This window comes from Nycticebus coucang, chromosome 6, assembly GCF_027406575.1.
Source record: "Nycticebus coucang isolate mNycCou1 chromosome 6, mNycCou1.pri, whole genome shotgun sequence".
Lineage (NCBI taxonomy): Eukaryota > Metazoa > Chordata > Mammalia > Primates > Lorisidae > Nycticebus > Nycticebus coucang.
This window is the reverse complement of record NC_069785.1, coordinates 108,479,491-108,494,545: the sequence shown is the minus strand read 5'-3', so window position 1 is coordinate 108,494,545 and position 15,055 is coordinate 108,479,491. Positions and strand designations below refer to the sequence as shown.

At 41.3% G+C, this 15,055-nt stretch overlaps 1 protein-coding gene across 2 annotated transcripts; it reads left to right on the top strand.

The window, feature by feature from the left end:
• The first annotated feature begins 1,996 nt into the window (after positions 1–1,996).
• Positions 1,997–13,941, top strand: LOC128588586 (caspase-1-like). 2 transcript variants are annotated; one of them, XM_053595500.1, is made up of 10 exons: positions 1,997–2,058; positions 2,645–2,908; positions 6,020–6,085; positions 9,254–9,369; positions 10,006–10,179; positions 10,608–10,842; positions 11,384–11,530; positions 12,087–12,196; positions 12,659–12,757; positions 13,843–13,941. In XM_053595500.1, exons 1-9 carry the CDS (start codon positions 2,052–2,054, stop codon positions 12,755–12,757), a joined length of 1,218 nt encoding a protein of 405 aa, XP_053451475.1. In that variant the 5' UTR covers positions 1,997–2,051; the 3' UTR covers positions 13,843–13,941. The 2 variants fall into 2 exon arrangements, with proteins under 2 accessions (XP_053451475.1, XP_053451474.1); XM_053595499.1 differs by having other exon boundaries at positions 12,659–12,761.
• The last annotated feature ends 1,114 nt before the right edge of the window (positions 13,942–15,055 follow it).

Genomic DNA, 15,055 nt, shown 5'->3' with positions numbered 1-15,055 from the left:
TCCACCTCATTCTGGCTAGGTCTTGGGAGGTGGCGTGAGTCCAAGTATTCGTTGATTTCCTTTAGATTTTCGTATTTCTGAGAATAAAGTTTCTTGTAGTATTCATTAAGGACTTTTTGAATTTCTGAGGAATCTGTTGTTATTTCATCTTTACCACTTCTGGTTGATGAAATGAGAGATTTTACTCTTTTTTTCCTGGTTAGGTTAGCTAAAGGTTTATCTATTTTATTGACCTTTTCAAATGAAGGCTATGTTAACCAGTTCAGTGAAAATGTTTCAAATCGTATATAAAACCAGGACATTGTACCTCATGATTGCTATGATTTAATTAAAAAAAAAAAAAAGAAAGAAATGATAACTGTGAAGAACTATTGGCATTTTGTTTTTAGGTAATCTCTCATTAAAAAAAATATATATATACACATATGTATGTATGTATGTATTTATATATGTACACAATAAATATATATAATATATATACATAAAATAAATTGGCCACATTGAGTTTAATCAATTTAATAAGTGCTTACAAAACACAATGACCTGTCTGTGCCTTCCCTGACTCCTCTACCTCTAGTTTTAAGGAGCCCTCCACATTCATTAACCACTTCCCTAATTGATTTGTTGTTCTTCTTAGCACTTATAACACCCCACACTCTGAATGTGCCAGCTGCATGTTGGGCTACCTGTTCATCTTTCCCTCTTGAATGTGAGACCCTGGGGCCAGGTACCGTGGTCTCTTTTTACTGAATCCCCACTCCCCTGGCACCTAGAACAGTGTCTGATGTGGAGTAGTCATCCTTATGCATTTGCTAAATGAGTGACTTTATGAGATGCCCAAGGATTTTCTCAAAAGATAAACTTCACTAGATAATCTGTAAATCCTTAACTTTGCTTACTTTTCTAGTGTGAAATATTTATATTGAAAATAATTATATCATTTATCATGTGTTTACCATATGCTGAGCAATGTTCTATTCAGTTTCCGTATTTTCACTCACTGAATGTTTATAACTGTGTAGGTCTACACTATTTTTTTTTGAGACAGAGTCTCACTTGGTCACTCTAGGTGGAGTGCTGTTGCATCACAGCTCACAGCAAACTCAAACTCTTGTGCTCAAGCGATTCTCTTGCCTCAGCCTCCCAAGTAGCTGGGACAACGCCCGGCTATTTTTTTTTCTTTTATTGTTGGGGATTCATTGAGGGTACAATAAATCGCATTACAATGATTGCATTTGTTAGGCTATTTTTTTTTTTTTTTTTAAAGATGGATTCTTGATCTTGCTCTTGCTCAGGCTGGTCTCAAACTCCTGAGCTCAGGCAATCCACCCGCCTCGGCCTCCCAGAGTGCGAGGATAGGTATGTACCATTAATGAAATTATTTTATAGACAGAGGAGCCAATGCTTGGAAAAGCTTAATATCTTACCCACAAAGAAAAAGTTAAAATGCCAAGCTCCACATTGTGAGTCTACTGTCCGCACTTTTACTTCCAACTACTCAATGTCACACAAAAGCAAGATATCTGGAAAGGAAGACTAGTTAAGATCTGGTAAGGAAGACTAGTTAAGAAGATATTTGATTTTGGTAAAAATTGTTTCCATTACTAAAAAACAAAGTCGCTTCAGGGGCCATGCAGTTCCTGGGACTGTCCCCAGATTTGGAGGGTAAGGCAGGAGAAATGGGGGCTCATCTTCTCCAAAGGAGTTACTTTTCCCAATCCTGCTTCCCAATAAATGGGAGCCTGTTTATTCTGGGAGTGCAGTTGTATACATATTTTATCATTCCCATCTTACACTCAAAGCCAAATATCCTCTTACCTGACCTGTTCCGAGTAAGAGTAAAGATAATTTTCTAGGGACACAATCTTTCATGCAGTTTACATTTCAGTACAGCCCTCTGATTACTTCTCTGGGGCAAAAAATAAAAAAACACACCCTAAGAAATGCATATGCACGCCCAGGAGTTATTTCACAATATGCGCACCGCCCCTGCTACGGAAGCCTCAACATAGTTTCATTTTCACTCCCCACAATAAGGCTGGGAGAAGGCCATGGCCGGTGAGTTTTTCACTGTTAAAAGGAATGGTCTGTGGGAAAAAAATCCTTTTGGAAGGAGCCAGGTCTTGTAGGAGCCATAATTAGGTTCTCAGAGGTTCAGGCCAGCAGAAGTGAAGGGGAGGGAAGAGCAGAAGGAGGGAGGAGGCCCAGAAGGGAGAGGCCAGACCAGGAAGAACTGTGGCTGTTCTCTCCCAGGCTGTCACTTTGTAGTCTTAACCACACTCTTCAGGGGTGCACATCTGACAGAAGTTGCAGAATCAGCACAGGGTGATGACCAACAGCTACTGTCCCCGCAGGATATGGGCAAACACGGTTTTATTATTTTATTATTCGGAGTTGAATAAACACAGGACACAAAAGGATGATCTCTGCCTTTCAGATACTGACTTGGGGACGGCAATTCTGTCTTCAGGCCACCCAGGAGCATACATGGCTAACACTGAGGGAACAAAGTGGGGCAGTGATAGAATAAGAGAAGGGATTGCCCCACGGGGTGGAGAGGGACGCTTTACTGCTGAAACCCCAGTTGATGACAGGAAAATGAGGCTGTTTCCATGAATTGAGAAGGTTTTGTGCTCCCAAACAGACAAGGTCCTGAAGGAGAAGAGGAGGCTGTTTATCCAGTCAGTAGGCACAGGTACCATAAATGGCTTGCTGGATGAATTATTAGAGAAAAGGGTGCTGAACCAGGAAGAGATGGAGAAAGTAAGAGACGAGAATGCTACAGTGATGGACAAGGCCCGGGCTTTGATCGATGGCGTCATTCGGAAAGGGCCCCTGGCGAGCCAGGTTTTCATCAGAAACATACTTCACAATGACTGCCACCTGGCACAGACGCTGCAGCTCTCAGGTAAGGACTCTGCTGCGGACTAGAGGCCACGTGTGTCCGTGCTTCCACGCCCAACATCTGATTTCTGTATTAGGCATAATAGTCACAGGCAATGGCCTTATCTCCAGCTTGCGGGCCCTATTTCTGTACCAAGGCCTATTGCAGGTCGTAGGATTTTTCTTCTTATTGCTCCACTGAGGAATAGAGGAAGTTCACATCTTGATTAAAGTTCATTTACTGTTCACAGTATGTGGTAGCTCATTTATTCAAGTTTATGAGAACCATCTGAAAATCTTTATACTCTAGTGCCTGTTCTCCTGACAAGGCATATTATTATTGTCATTATTAATTTCTTTAGTTTTCTTAAATCCAGGGTGTGTTTCTGAGCATGTGTGTAGTTTTCTGACATGAAGATTTAAGGTCTGTAATTAAAACTTGTACACAAAATTAGGAAGAAGAAAATAATTCAATGATGGGAAAACAGAATTAGTTGAATGATTCTAGAAAAGTAAGGATTTTCAGAAGTCTCTTTCTCCAGTTCCCTTCTTGCAGTTTCTTTTGAGGAATATCCCCCATCAGCATGGCACCCCTCTGTGGACCCTTGACGCCTCCAGCTCCAGCCCCCCTGAGGGCCTTTTACAGGCGGGCATCTCAGCTGGCCTGTGCTTATGGTCCCTTAGTCTTTCCACATGGGATGATGAGAGCTCTGGAGGACGCCCAGCAGCTCATCTCTGCTGCACCTCCCAGAGCCTCCTCGGAGGCAGGTGTTCTTTGAAAGCAAGACTCTGTGGGGAAGCCGAAGCCTGTCTGAGTTGACATCGTGGGTGTTTTCTGTGTTCAGCTGCGCAGTCCATTTCATGTTTTTCTTTCAGTACCCTTTTTTCCTTTTATGCCTTCTCTACCCTCTATGAAATAAAGACAACCTATCAATAATGAGAAAGGTTAAGAATAGATGTAAAATAGCCAAAGTCTCTTCCTCCCTGCTCCATTCCTGGAATCTGAGGCTGTCACGCCACCCGCTGTGATGATTATTACTCTTGGGGCAGTAATCAAATAACTCCTCATTCAGGGTTTGTTTACAGGGCCATGGAATATTGTAATTTGATAGAATATTTGTGCTCTATTGGGAGGAATCTTTCTAGAAAAAAAACTCTTGGCATGGATACTGCTGCTGCAATAATTCTCCCACAGAAAATGTCCTTGGATTTGTGGATGTTCCCTGTATCCCAGCCATCTGGGTGGAAAGGGTGAGACAAGTGCAGCCCACAGCCTTGGATTCAAGGCTTTACGGCACATCCCATGGCTCCCCCATTCAGAGCGGGGAATGGACTCTGTTTTGTCTGCAGAAATCTTGTCTTCAACCGGTTCTATAAAATGAAGACTTTAAGTGCTCCTCGTTGGTTAGCTCATGGCAATTCTTTAAGTTTTAGAATAATTTCTCAGGTGGAGGTTGTTTCTTTGAAATCTTTATAAAACTGTGAATAAAATTAAATTCAATTCTTGTCCTTGGACTTGGTAATTCTCCAAGTTCTGGTGGAAATATTTTATTTTTATTTTTATTTTTTTGTAGAGACAGAGTCTTACTTTATGGTCCTGGGTAGAGTGCCGTGGCCTCACACAGCTCACAGCAACCTCCAACTCCTGGGCTTAAGCGATTCTCTTGCCTCAGCCTCCCAAGTAGCTGGGACTACAGGCACCTGCCACAACGCCTGGCTATTTTTTGGTTGCAGTTTGTCCGGGGCCGGGTTTGAACCCGCCACCCTCGGTATATGGGGCCGGCGCCTTACCAACTGAGCCACAGGCACCACCCTCTGTTGGAAATATTAACACTAGGTCTGAGTGACTTTATGCATTCGTGTATTAGCTGAGAGTTTCCAACGTCTTCATCCTCATAGTGAGGCTAGTGATTCTGACAAGCTGAGTGCATTTACCTGAGAGATTATGTAGAGAGTGTGGCCAGATCTCCCGTTTATGTACGTTAATATGCAGAACTCCTCGGCCAGCTGGCAGAGCTGGGTAGAGATGAAGAACCAGGACTGATAGTCAGGACATATTTCTGCTCATATCCTGACTCCACCACTTTTTTGCCCTATAACAGTTAAAAACTTTGCTTAACCCATCTGAGATCATGACTTACACAGTGAGGGAGCTAATGAATACCTGCCAATAGTCAGGGATTATTATGGTCTATTAATGACAAAGGATAAAAACTACAGATATGGTACAGAGAAAGGGAATATTGTCACACGTATAGAATAGAGAGTGGCTGAAGAGCAGAATCTCACAGTAAAGAGTAATTCCATGCAACTTTCATAAACCTCAGAGCATTAAACGTATAAAATGGTCTGACAGGACCATAGGAGCACAGAAATTTCACTAGTTCATCAGAGGGAAGACTATTAACACCGCCAAGGAATAAATTTTAATTTTTTTCCAGAAACTTGTAAGGGAGTATTACTGACGTTGACAACTGTGATTCTAAAGTGAAGAAGGCATTCCTGCTAACCCTCTCTTCCTAAAAACAGATTAAAAATCATTGTAAGTCCCCTCATTTCTCTGACCCCATCCCTCTCTGAATCTGAACAGATTTCTTTGAGAACTTCACTGATTCATCTCAGGCTTGGAAGGAGGTTTGTTCCGCCTCATGTGGGCAATGTTCAGCTCACCATTTTCTGCTGTGATAAATATTTTAGCAAGCCTTGGCGTCCAAGCACAAGGCCATCTTTTCATAGTTGTCATCAAAGCTGGGTCAGCTCTTAGTTAGGAGGTCTTCTTTGTACATACCTGATAGGCAGCAGAGGTCACATCAGGAGCCACCTTGCCATACATGTGTCAGTAGAATCATTGATTCTGTAGCTAGTGACTTCTCAATTCCAGTCTCATGACAGAAATCAGAGATCCAGGGAGCCACTCTCAGATACTATTTTATTTTGCCTCAGGGTTGAGCAACTGTATATTCATTAACATGCAGAGGGTCCTTCTTCCCTATGAAGAGTGTGGTTCCACACAAGTCACATCTCAAGGAGAGTGGATTCTCCATCCTTCAGGCCTGTGAAAGGAATTTTCAGTGGAGATTGTCCAATACGTCCGAGTTGCTAAGTAACTATTTTAATGTCTTTCATTTTTCTTCAGGTCCACAATCTGTAAGTGACTTGTGGAGCAAACAGGATTCCCAAGCAGTGTTTTCTTCCTTCCCAGGTAAGGGTGTTTTTAAGAAAGAGAGTTTTTGAATGCCATCTTCCTGGATATTAATGCCATCGACTGAGCCCAGGGTGAGGAAACAATGGGTAGTTCTCATGAATTGATTGCAAACTTTTTTCTCTTCTTCATCAATTCTGCTTCAGCAGAATCTGCTCCCCCAGCTTCATTATTATCCATTTTATACTAACAAATTCTGAATATGTGTATCAAATCTTATTTATTCACCTAAGTGCCAAATTGGACTATGAAAGTGCCTACTGAATATTAACTCACATCTCCACGAGGCAATTATATCTAAACATTCCCAGAGCTGAAATTGCCATTTTTCCCCACCCCAATTCTCTTCCAGTTCCCACTGTCTTGGTTAATGGTGCCAATATCACCAGTTAGTTGTTCAAGCCTGAACATCGGAAACTCATTTTGGCTCTTTCTTCTTCGTCCCCTCCAACACTCCAGTGGTGGCTCAGTTGTATGGTTGGTGGGGTGGAGCAGCAGGAGTGGGGAAGGGGCAGAGGAGTCTGTAACTGGTCCTGATCAATGGGTTGTAAACACCACTGCCCTCACTTACACCAGCCACTTTTATTTTCCTTTGAATTGCCACCTATGACGTAGTAAACTTGAAGAATTACAATTTTAAAATATACCCTTACACATATTTTTAAGGAAATAGCCAATTACCTTCAAAATAATCATGGTAAAATATCTACCATTTTCCAAATCAATTTGTCTCTGCCTTTAAGTTTCTTAACAATCTAAACTTTAAGCATCGATGTTCATTTATGGGACTATTGGGACTTGTGAATCTTCTTGCAGCTTACTAAAAAGTCTATGAAGATATCAAATCTCAACTGAAATGTTTCTATCCATTGCTGTAACTGAGGTGGTGAATGGACTGCCCAGACTGATCACCACCCGTGGGCGCCAAGCTGGAGTCCTGCTGTTTGGACTCTGTTTCTTAACTTTAATAGTTCGTGGTCCATTCTCTGCCCCGTGATTTTAAAACAGCTTCTGCTTATTCGGTGTTCTGGCGCGTTGTGATTGTGTTCTAGCTGTGCTGCTTTTAGAATGAATGCGTTTTCTCATGAATCAAGGAGATAAATTTATCTCGACGACAAAAAAAAAAAAAAAAAATACACGTGCCCACCTGTGTGGGTTAAGGTGACATGGGAGCTTCAACAAAGTCAGATGCTTCTGATGGCTCTGCTGTGATAGAAACTTACTCATCGTCCGTGAAAATCCCACGGTAGCCTCTCACCATCCGCGGACAGCGCATGTCCACCTGCTGACCCAGATCCCTGGACCTCCTCCATTCTGACTCTGACGCTGCAGTAGCCGTTACCACAACTGCCAGTCAGTGGCGTTGGCAAGATCCGCGTCTGGGTCCTCGGTGTCGGGCCTTTCTGGCCCAGGCTGTGCCGGCTCCTGCTGCGCTTCCACCTGGGTTAGCTGGACCAGCCCGGGCGCTGCTGGACCGCGGGGGCTGCGTGGGGAGACCAGGCTGGGGTAAACACTGAGGGGGTTACGCTGGTCTCAAAAATGAAAGCGCAGAGAAAATTTTATATTAGAGGTAGCAGAGGAAATATTTCTGTCCCAGATGACAAGAAAGCTCTAAAAAGCATTGCGGTGCTTTCCCTTAAAATTGGATCAACACGTGCGCAGCTTTCCCTTAGCTGATTTTATTTCTATATTGAGTTTAGTCTGCTGCTTATTAGACAATCAGTGCGTTTTTTTTTTTTGTTTTTTTTTTTTTTTTAGCTTGTACACTATTTCATCCATGGTTGTAGAATAATTTTAACTAAATGTGACCCTGTTCCCTAAAACAAAGGAGCCTTATATTTGAAGGAAGTTTGCAGGCCAGGAAAACAAATATTTCCTAGGGTTTAGAAATTACTGAATCAATTAGAGACTGATTACACCATGAATGTTTCCTTAGATATTCTATGGGAAGGGACACTCAATAAACCAAATACCCTATTACTTACTAAATAAAATTAATAGAATACAATCCAAATACTTCAATTTATTTATTTTTTGTTGTTGCTCTCTGGACTTCTTTATGTAGAAACACATTTCTTTTACCTAGTGCTTATTTCCATAGTTTTCTCTGAAATACTAATTCTAATTAGCTCTCATCTTCTCTGTAGTCAACACAGTGTATTCTGCCTTGGTTTACCTTACTGATTAAACAACAATTTCTCAGATTAATTTTCAAAATTGAATGTAATTTTCTAATTTTGATAGTTTATTTTCTCTGAGATCCTGTCATCTAAGTACTAATCAGGCCCAACTCTGCTTAGCTTTTAAGATCTGATGAGATTGAGAGTGTTCAATGGCCAATATGAGGTATGGCCAATATTTAGAAAATTTATATCTATTTTTATACAGACAAATGTTACATTAATTTCCTTAACAAGTACATCCCATTGTTGGATGGCATTGAACTTATGATTGAGTAAAAGCTTAAGAGATATTTTTCATAAAAACTGCTGTGCAAACGCTCATTTTTTGCAGTGTTTAGTGCTCTGAATCCATCTGCACCTCGATTCCAGTGTTTATCATTCTATTTCATATTCATTTTAGTTCAGACATTCACTATTCTTCCTCTTCTTCCACATATGTACACATATTAAAATGAGATCTTGAAAGACAAGAAAAAGTTCATTTTTTAAAAAATTGTTCCTAATGCTTACCATCATGTCTAGTAAGTAAATAAATAAATAGATAAACATTCATCTTTTAAAAAACATTTCAATATAGTTAGTCCTGTTCCTATTAAATTTTATCCTGGGCTATGACTTTCTTAAAATAACATCAGCTATTAACTATTGTCTTATCTAACATGTTGATTTTTTCCTGAGTGTTTTTTCATGCATGGCCTTGAAAATCTGTCTTTCTATGTCTTTATCTAAAATATTTGTCAAAGTGCTGAATCTAAGACATGAAGGTAGATTCCTTCCTTCCTAGAAATGCCCTCCAGTTTGGGATGTGCACCTGTAGGAGTGAACTAATGGAGTGGTGTTAATGACCAGATCAGGACTGTCCTCCTGAGAATGTGCTTCCTCCTCTGTGGCTTCATAAGTGGATGATGGCTTGAGGAACTTGAAGCGGGACGCACACCCGGGACGCACACCGGGGCCTTTTTACCATGTTCCTCGTCTCTTGCAGCTCCTCTGACAGTGCAGGACAACCCGGCTGTGCTGCCATCCTCAGGCCCAGGAGGAAGCCTCAAGCTCTGCTCCCTTAAATTCGTCCAAGACATAAAGAGAGGGAAGTCGACAGAGGTGCCCTGCCCAGAATAAAGGACGGGTGGGGGGAAAGATACACGGAGGCGATTCTGAAGCACAGCGGCTTTCACTTAGAGCTGATTTTATTGAAAGCGTCTGGAGAATCATCCTGGTGCTCACCTTACATAAAGGGTTCCCATATCCTAGAGTCCTAGATTTGTACAGTGAGTTTCAAGTCTGGTTGAATTCGTTGAGTAAATAATAATATTCCAAACAGTAGCAGCAATGGCAGCTATGGAATGCTTAGTATACATCCTACACTGTTCTAAGCAGTTTTCAAATAACAATACCATTAAGCACTAACAATTAGTTGTATAAATAGAGCAAAAAACTGAGGCATGAGATGGTTAAATACTTTGCCCAAAGTAAAAAAGTCAGATATTGGATGAATCAGTCTGAAAATCCTGTCATTGTAGCTTCAAAGCTTGTACATTTTCCAAAGTCCTACCTGTGAAGAATCATCTGGGAACTCCCTTCCCACTTCTGTTGGAGAACTCAATCCTTTTCCCTGCTTTTAATGTTGAGTCACGGGATTAACTTTCTTCATAGGACTAGGGAAGGGAAAGTAGTTATAAACCAACGAATATTTAATAGGAGAGAACAAGCTGTTTGTTTAATCTGCATTTCTTACAGATTTATCCAATAATGGAAAAGTCGAACCGTACACGTCTTGCTCTTATTATCTGCAACACAGAGTTTGACAATCTTCACCAAAGGGCTGGAGCTGACGTTGACATCAGAGATATGGAGAAGCTGCTAGTCGATCTGGGGTACAGTGTGCATGTGAGACAAGATCTCACTGCCGCGGTAAGGACTGCAGAGTGTGCAGACAGTGGCCATGCCCTCCATACTCAGAAGTCACCTTAACACTTGGTCGTAGCACCAGGAAATGTAATCTCTTGATAGCCTCAAATCTAATTTTGCCATTGAAGGGTGCTCGAGACCACATAGTCTCATCTTATATAAAAGTCTTTTAGCAAGAGTGTGGTGTAGATTTTAATTAGGAAATATTCTATTAAATCAATAAGATGACCCACTCTGCTAGAAATCACTGGATGCCATCCTATAACCCTTTTATTCACCTTTTTCAATTTAAAACTTAAATTTTCTTTTCCACTTCATTGATTATAATAGAATTATTTTAAAATTTCCTTAGATATTATTTTTTATTGGAATTCTAAGATGCCGTGATAGTTAATGACATAGTCCAAAATTGGTGGTATGGTTTCTTTCAGGACATGATCACAGAGGTGAAGGCATTTGCTGCCCGCCCAGAGCACCGAACCTCCGACAGCACTTTCCTGGTGTTCATGTCTCATGGTATTCGGGAAGGCATCTGTGGGAAGAAATACTCTGAACAAGTGCCAGATATATTAGGAGTCAATAAAATATTTCAAATGTTGAACAGCCAGAACTGTCCGAATTTGGTGAATAAACCCAAGGTGATCATTATTCAGGCCTGTCGTGGCGGTGAGTTCTGATGTCTGTTAGTACACATAATATTCAATTATTGATCTCCTTATGTGTATGTGTCCAGTATTCCTTAGTTTCTTTGTGTGTGTGAGTTTTAGGTTTTATTTTATTTTTTAAATTTATTTTTATTTCAGGTTAATGTGAGGGTATGAACAACCAGGTTACAATATTTGCATTTGTTAGGTAGAGTCCTTCTTGTAATTGTGTCCCGCCAAAAGGTGTGCCATAGACCCTAACATTTAAAGAACACCTACTGTCACTAGTCAAGATTGTGGCTTCTCTGAATTATATGGATGGTTGGTAGATACCTGTTCTATGTTCAAGCTTGAAACTTTGATGTTGCCTAGATGTTGTTAGAATTTGTTTAAAGTTTAGGAGAGATGAGGATTAAAAATATGAGTTCTAAGATATATGTGTGTATGTTCATGTGAATTAAATATAAAGATGCATAAATTAATGAACATGATTGAACAGAGGTTTAGAGGAGAAAGTAGATCTCTTAGAAGGTGGTATATAAAAAAAAATCTTGTCTTTCCAGAGAACCCAGGGTTGGTGTGGGTAAAAGATTCGGTCGGAGGAGCCTGTGGAAATGTCTCCCGACCAAATCCAGAAGACTATGAGGATGACGCCGTCAGAAAAGCACATGTGGAGAAGGATTTTATCACATTCTGTTCTTCGACACCAGGTAACAGGTTTCTGTACAGGACATCTTTGTAGGAGTTATCAACACAGGAACTCACACCCATCCTTTAGAATATAGATACCTGAATACAGATAACTTTCTATGAGATATCAGAAGATAAACTCAAGCCTTCCTCCCAGTCATGCATTCAATCACCTTTATTGACAAAACCAAATTTACATATATTTCCACAGAATTAGGATTTAGTGAACTCATCTATGACGCAAAATATTCTCCTAGTACTGTGACGGATGACAGAGCATTAAAAGAAAGCCATCTATCAAAGTGCATTAGACTCTGACTCTGCAAAGAAAAGGTCAGCAGGCCAATTTGCAAAGGCATCCAGGATTTATAGGCCAATATTGGGGCAGGGCACAGAAGCATCAGAGCAAGCCAGGCATGTTGGGCGCCAGTTAGGGTGGGTGTTAACGAGAGGTGTGGAGTATCTGGAACAGAATACACCTGAACAGTTCTGCATGTAAGCTCTGCTGGTGTGGAAATACTAGGACTTCTCAGCATCCCCAAGCTGAAGAAGAGTTGAAATGTGCTTCATTCACAGATAATGTTTCCTGGCGACATCCGACACGGGGCTCTCTTTTTATTATGAGGCTCATCAGCAGTATCCAAGAATATGCCTGCTCCTGTGACCTGCAGGAAATTTTCCGAAAGGTAGAACTCTAGGTGCTTCCTCTTCTCTCATTCTGGCTACCTAGATATTTGTCTCTTCCAGTTGAAAAATTAGAAAACAGATGTGGACATGTTTATCTTCCAGTAATACCCTCTTCAAACGAGTTTTTAAGTCTTTTGAGGCTGGAAGCTGGATTCAATCTGTTATGACCCACAACCTTTAGAAGACAATCATTTACTTACTTCCCCTGCTGCCCTGAAAAGATAAATGAGTGGACCCCAACTCGCCTGTGTCCATCACGGCTATCACAGCCAGCGGGAGTTTGAAAAAGTGGCGATGAGGGTCATTAAATGCTGAGATATGCCTAGTACTATATTTATTACAGATGCAAGTACTTTTTATTTTTATTATTTTCTTCAGTGTATTTTTTTTTTTTTTTTGCAGTATTAAGGCTTAAGTGAAGATTCTTCAAACAGAAAAGTTTACAGACTTTCTTTTTTTAGGTTCAACGTTCATTTGAAGACCCAGATGGCAAGGCACAGATGCCCACCACTGACAGGGTTACTTTGACAAGACATTTCTACCTCTTCCCAGGATATTAAGTAAGTAAGTTGTATGAATGTCTTGGGCAGGTTTGGGGGAGGAGTGGGGAGAGGTTGGAGAGAGAGTGCTGACACTCCATCCCAGCCAAGGTCTCCAGATGTGGTGCAGGTTGAACATCCCTAATCAAAAAGTTCAAAATCAGAAATCTCCCCAACTCCAAAACTTTTTGAGCACCAACATGTTGCTCAAAAGAAATATTTTCTGAAACATTTCAGAATTTAGAATTTTAAATTAGCAACACTCAACCAGTTTCCAAAAACTGAAAAAATCTGAAGTGCAAAACACTCCTGGTTTGGTGCTGGTGCTGGTGTGGAAGCACCTGGCTGAGAGCTCCCAAGCGTTTCAGACAAGGGAGAGTCCCTACAGTGTGATGCAGGGTGGAGACACTGAGGACACCTTTCTTCTGGCCACAGACACAGCGCTCTTCTCTCAAAGCTCTGTGGTTAGACGGCCCTCTCGGAGGGTCAGCTGATGCTGATGGCGAGGTGGACACGGGATTATGAAAGCTCACTTTGGGGTGTTTCTCCCTTTCACCTTAGGAGGGCGATATTCACATGTAACAGGGGTTCTTTCCTGTCGTGTGTGTGTGTGTGTGTGTGTGTGTGTGTTCCCACGGGGAATGTGACTTTGTAACATGCATATCTTTTAGCAGAAATTTTTAGAATGTTTGTTTCATTTCTTTTTCCTATAGAAAGCTGGGAGTACTGTCATTCTTTACCTCTCGTGGAGATTAGACATGTTGGAATCAGTTGTTTTTTAAAACATTTTAATAAATCATAAAAATGTAAAAGGTTATCCTGTTTGTTTTTTTTTAAACTATGTTAGGCAAAAAAAGGAGTGGCGCCCACAGCTAGTGTTTTGACTTGATCCGTAAGAGCTGAATTGGCAAATAGCACCCTTCTGTTCGTCAGTAACCATGAATGAGGCTTTCTGCTTTAGGGACACAGGTGCAATTAGAGTGGGTACCCGACTTTCAGCTCACCAGCAGAGATGTGGAGAAGACAGAAATGACAGTTACTGTATTGTGTGTCAAATGAATTTCAGGGGAACTTTTAAAAATATTATTTCATTTCTTTTTTTGTAGGAAGCCAGGAGCACTGTCATTCTGTACCTGTTTGGAGGACTAGACATGTTGGAAACAGACCAAAAAAAAAAATTCTAATAAATCTGAGATAAAGGAAAAGGTTGTCCTGTTTTTATTTTGGTTTATTTTTACCATGCTCAGAAAAAAATGGAGTGGAGCCTGCAGCTGGTAATGGATTTAGTCTTTAGGCTTGATCCAGGAGGGCTGACCTGGCTGAGGGCTCCATTCTTTTCTTCAGTAAACCGCTGGGCTGTTATAGGAACACAGGTGCAAATCACAGTAGGTACCTGACTTAGAAGAGGTTAGAGCTCACCAGGAGGGACGTGCAGAAGGCGCATAGCAGTGACAGTTACTGTTAGTGTGATAAGCGACTTTCCCCAGATCCTAGGATTACCAAGACAAAGTCATGTGCGAAACTTGCATGTGTGTACCCTTTGTGAAGGTATGCAGGGGATACACAGCAAATTTTTATTTCACTACAGAATCTTAGTAGTTTATAGTCTTGTCGAGAAGGTACGACAGTTAGAAAACAGGAAACAAATAGAGGACAGTAAATGCCCCCAGGAATAAAAGCTAGGGTGCACTGCAGGTAAAATGATCTCAATGTGGGGTGCAGGGAAAATGGGTTCACTCGATAACAAGGTTTAGGAAGGACTGGATAACTACCTCTCTATTTGAAATTATGAGTCCTTCCTTCCTTCCTTCCTTTCTTTTTTTTTTTTAGGAAGAGTCTCAAGCTGTCGCCCTGGGTAGAGTGCCGTGACATCATAGTTCATAGCAACCTCCAACTCTTGGACTCAAGTGATTCTCTTGCCTAAGCCTCCCAAGTAGTTAGGACTATAGGTGCCTGCCACAATGCCCTGCTATATTTATTTATTTATTTATGCATTTTTTTTTTAGAGAAAGAGTCTCACTTTGTCACCCTGGGTAGAGGGCTGTGTCGTCACGGTTCACAGCAACCTCCAACTCTTGGGCTTAAGCAATTTTCTTGCCTCAGCCTCCTGAGTAACCAGGACTACAGGTGCCTGCCACAACACCTGGCTATTTTTGTTCCAGTTTGGCTGGGGCTGGGTTCTAACCCGCCACCCTTGGTATATGGGACCAGCGCCCTACTCATTGAGCCACAGACACCGCCCCATGCCCTGCTATTTTTAGAGACAGGGTCTCCCTGTGGCTCAGGCTGGTCTGTAACCCTTGAGCTGAGGAAATCCAC